The 4,684-nt window shown below is 32.9% G+C and overlaps 1 protein-coding gene across 1 annotated transcript; it reads left to right on the forward strand.

Moving 5' to 3' along the window:
* Positions 1–1,880: 1,880 nt before the first annotated feature.
* On the forward strand, positions 1,881–4,253 carry LOC132195221 (zinc finger protein 181-like). Its single transcript, XM_059617066.1, has 3 exons — positions 1,881–2,155; positions 2,555–2,670; positions 2,788–4,253. The coding sequence occupies exons 1-3, from the start codon at positions 1,986–1,988 to the stop codon at positions 3,630–3,632; spliced, it is 1,131 nt and encodes a 376-aa protein (XP_059473049.1). The 5' UTR covers positions 1,881–1,985; the 3' UTR covers positions 3,633–4,253.
* Positions 4,254–4,684: the final 431 nt, after the last annotated feature.

The following is a 4,684-nucleotide window of genomic DNA, read 5'->3' on the forward strand; positions in this document are numbered from 1 at the left end:
CCAAGATGGGTCGCAAACTATCACAATTCTCAATTATGACAAAAGTATAGGTAGATTTTTTTTTAATGTTTTCCTGAAACCATTTTCTTATAGTCTAGACAATGTTCCGTTAGATTATATACAGAGTGCTTGTTTTAGAGTGAGAATTTATAAACTTTTTTTATGATTAAAATGTATTTTTTTGCTGTGTGCAACTGTCACTTGATGAGACAATAAAAAATAAAATTAATATTACACAAATAAAAAATTATAACATACAAAATAAAATAAAATCAAAACAACTTTTAGTAAATCAATAAACATTTAAAATAAATTTTTTTATTTAATAAATTATTAAATTTGTAAGCATATAAAATTAAATTTTCTCATGAAAACCTCCTTACCATTAACTATAATAAGATAAACTATATAAGAAAAGGACTCGCATCACTTTTGGTAACTGACAGTTTGTAAAAAAAAAAAAAAAATGAGCGATACCTTTCTTTCTACTCTTGACTTATTCTTTACCCTTCCGCGCTTCTGACAGCTCGCAGACCCTTTTTTATTTCCTTTCCACTCGCGCGCTCATTTTTATATATGAACAGTTGAAATTGACAAATTAATAGCAATCATTCAGCCCCAAACTGGCTCTCGACGTGTATATATTTTTTTTCCGTTTGTCTGCCAGGCGAAAAGAAGGAGCTGCGTATTCGAGCTGTCATAATACCATTCTCGGGCTAATATCGCGCGCCGAGTGTATCATTGTGTGTTAATAATGACCATATGGTCAACCTAACAAATGGAGTTTTTTTTTCTCTTCGACTCTCTGAAAGTTTTGATGGTGATTTGTTACCAAAGAGGCCCAGCAGCTTTTCATAAGGTTCAAAAAGTCGTTCTTATAAAATATTATATGAACCACCACAGAAAAAAAAATTAAGTGAGTGGTTGATTTAAAACAAACAACAAGTTGTGAGAGGTAGATTATTGTTGTTTGTTTTATTTAAAGTAGTCCGCTGCACCTGGTGGTCCTGTGTTATAGAGAGACATAATTTGATAGAGATTGAGATGTTGTGGCTGTTGTGGCAGCTCCCGTTTGTCTATTTTTCTATTGTCTTTTATTATTAATTGTTTTTTCCCTTTATTGAGAATTAAGAGTTTCTTTTTATATAATAATGTTTTAGAATACATCTTACAGGTTTCAATCTCATGTAATTTATAATAATACAAGAAATTTAGATTTAATTAAAAATGGAAACCGGAATAAGGTAGCGCCATTTGTTTTTTAATTAAAAAAAAAAAAAAAACTGCAAAGAGAAAAAGCCCGATCTCTTCATTTCCATGGACTAAATTTCCTTTAATGAACAAAGAAGTAATGAAGGACACGTGACAGAATTGTGATTATAACAATAATTTCTCAGCTCTATAATAATCAAAAAATTAATAATAAATAATGAAATTTGATTTAAAATAAATTAATGACTTAAATAAAAACTGTAGATACTAATTTTTTTTCTGGAAAAAACTTTTTAAACAAAAAGATTGATGCTAGTATTATTTTTCATCATTTTTTGATGGGGGGAAATTTCCTCGTGATGCACCAACTAAACAAATAAAACGTAAAAATGAGAAAAGAATATGCTTAAAAGTGATCGAATGAAACAAAATGTAACAAAAATTGTAAAAAAGTGCGAATCTGTGCAAAAAATATTCATGGTGATTTAAATTTAATATCGGCTTAAATTCAAATCACTATGATCGTGAAATTCTACCCAAAAAAATTGTTATTAATAATATCTTCATTGAAGGTATGCAACCCGCACATTTCCATCTTCTCGCGCGCATTTTTTTCTCCGCAGTCTAGGAACCACGTGACCTCATAATACAGCTGGAGTCGGCCGCGTTTTTCCCGGTTTCGCGGCATCTCACTTCACGTCTCGAAGGAATCTTGTTTCTTGAACAATTTTGCGTCCTATTTTCACCAGTGAGGCCTTTTTCGGGCGCAAAAGATGATCTCCTGCCGTTTGTGCGAGTGTCCGGTAGTGGACGGAGGACTGGCGGCGTCCCAGGTTGACTTGGACAAATTTGCCAAGTGGTGGTCAACCCATTCATCTGAAGAGCTCGACGGCGGCTTACTGAAAAACGACGTCTTTTGCTGCTTTTGCGTCTGGGATGCGAGGTATTTAAGCTATATAATTATATTATTAATTGTAATAATTATTATGTTCTAAAAAAAATTTAATATTTTATCAGCCAGCAACCAGCAAACTAGATTGCATAAAAAATAATGTTTTGCACAATATTTAAAAAAATATTATTTAAATGATAGACAGTTTTCATAATTACCATCCAAGCATACAATTATTTTAAATAGTTTTTCCAGCAAGTTGCTGATTTAATTAATTATCTTAATATCACAACATATCATTGATTTTTTTTCTATACGAAATTAACCATCACTATTTTTACGTGATTTTTTGTTTGCCATTACTATATATATATATATATATATAGCTATTAAATTAGTAAACATAACAAAATTTTGGTAGGAATTTGAAAAAGATATAAATTTTTTCAGGTTTTTGCATGAAAACTCTGAGAGAGATGCTGACAAGGACAAAGGATTACGATGGTGGCCAGAAGGAATGGTGATTGGATCCTGCCCTGCTTTGGAAAAGCACTATCTGCGGAACGGTTTGTATTTTTTTCCTATCGTTAATAGTTAATAGATCTCGATCATCTATAATTTTTTTTTCTTAAAATTAATTCCGTTGAAAACATATTTTAAACAAAATTTTTGATATCTTGCAGATGAATTATTTGCCAAGCCGTGCTGGGTGAAGTTGACAAGGCTGAGTGAAGAGGAAATTTCTGCAAATGAAGCTGGACAAAGCTTGAAGGTTGGTGACCAGCTTTGCTGCTGGGTGTGCAAAAAGCATTTCAAGTGTGAAGACAAGTTGGTGAATCATATCCAAAGATTCCATAAGAAGAAGTGTGTGAGGTGCAACTTTTGCCCCACATTCTTCAGGACCAACGCTGAGAAATATTTGCATCATAAAAAGGAACACGGGCAGAAATCTGTCGAGGTCAATTCGATAAAAATTCAGGGGCCTGAAATGGCATTGTCCAGTGGAAGTTGTGAAGAAAAAGTAGGTTCCTCAGACGGGCATGGAAAAATCGAAAAAAATTCGACCGAAGAAAAATTAGGTTGCAAATTATGCCCTAATTTTTATGATGAAAGAAAAATATTGATTCAACACATGTCTCGTAGTCACAAAAATGAAGAATGGAGAAAAGATTTTTTTAAATCGGCCGGTATTCAATGCCAAAAGTGTAATTTTGTGGCTGGTAACAAGGGGGCTCTGCAGCTTCATTACACTAGGACCCATTCTGACTTTTCGTATGTTAAACGCACCCTTCTGTGCGAATTGTGCCCAAAAATGTTCTCAAAACGTGAATCATTGATGGAACATCTTTTCAAAAAACACGGAGCAATCAAAGCAAGATACAAGTGCACAATATGTGATTACGCGTGTTTTCACAGAAACGTGCTTTTGCATCATAAATGTATGAATATCTCTGAAAGTTGCATTAAGTGCTTGAAATGCAAGTCGCATGTGAGCAATGGGAGAAAGCACAAGTGTTATAGCAAATAACAAGGTTGACAAGCACGCTAATTTGTGGCTGATCGCTTGCGCTCCCAATTTTTCCAAACTCAAGCGCTCACGCTCGCGCTTTTTGGCACATTTGGATTTTTTTGGAAAATTAAATGCAGTGCTGAAATCGTCAAAGGTTCTACATTTATCCTAATTAAGATCCACCCTATTTCTTAATTACTTTTAATTGTAATTTGGATTTATCATCAGCAAGTTTTCTTTTGTTTGCCATGGTGAAACAATTTAATGTCAAGTTAAGTGTAAATGTTTTTTTTTTATCTGTGTTAATTAAAAAGTTTGAAAATCCTACCCTTCAAGTTTAATAGCAAGTTTCGGTTGATTTTTTCCTCTCTCGCACAATTTTACATTAATTTTCCCGTATTTGATACCATCAACTTCAGGAAAATGGCCCCCCAAGTTTCTAAAACTTTTGGGTTTCTTTGCGTTATTTGACACTTTATAATTTCAAATAAAGGTTTTGCATTTTACAGTGGCAAAATTTTCCCTTATATTTATTGTAACAATGTGGACAAATAAACAACAATAATAATAATTAATACAATGTATATATTTTTCAATAAATTTTAAATAATAAAAAACATTGTAAATAAGTAATTTACGTCCTTATTATTTATATGCAAACGAAGAAGATGAATTTCGGTGTGGAGGGGGAGTTGATTATTACGAGAAATGCCACCCTGAGCGTGATGCAGGGGTACGCAGAGCGCCCTGCTGCGAGGTGTGTTTGTTTGCTGCTTGTCCGTAATCACCTCGATCCATCACGCGCGGCCAGGTGTACTCGAGCAGCAGCGCAATAAAACCTCAGCACGACCTCAATATTTCATTATTTTTGGTACTTCGAGTGTTGCGTTTCTTAGAACCTAGACTTGGAAGCAACGAAAGTACAACAATTTCATTGTACATTGCGATTTTCTATTACAAATTTTCCCATAAAACAACTTACAATTAGTTCCAAATAATATTTTCGAATATAGATTAATAAAATAGATAATAATAGATTTAATAAAAATATATTCAAAATTACTATTAAA

The sequence above is a fragment of the Neocloeon triangulifer genome, unplaced genomic scaffold, assembly GCF_031216515.1.
Source record: "Neocloeon triangulifer isolate White Clay Creek 2 clone unplaced genomic scaffold, ASM3121651v1 ptg000009l, whole genome shotgun sequence".
NCBI classification, from domain to species: domain Eukaryota; kingdom Metazoa; phylum Arthropoda; class Insecta; order Ephemeroptera; family Baetidae; genus Neocloeon; species Neocloeon triangulifer.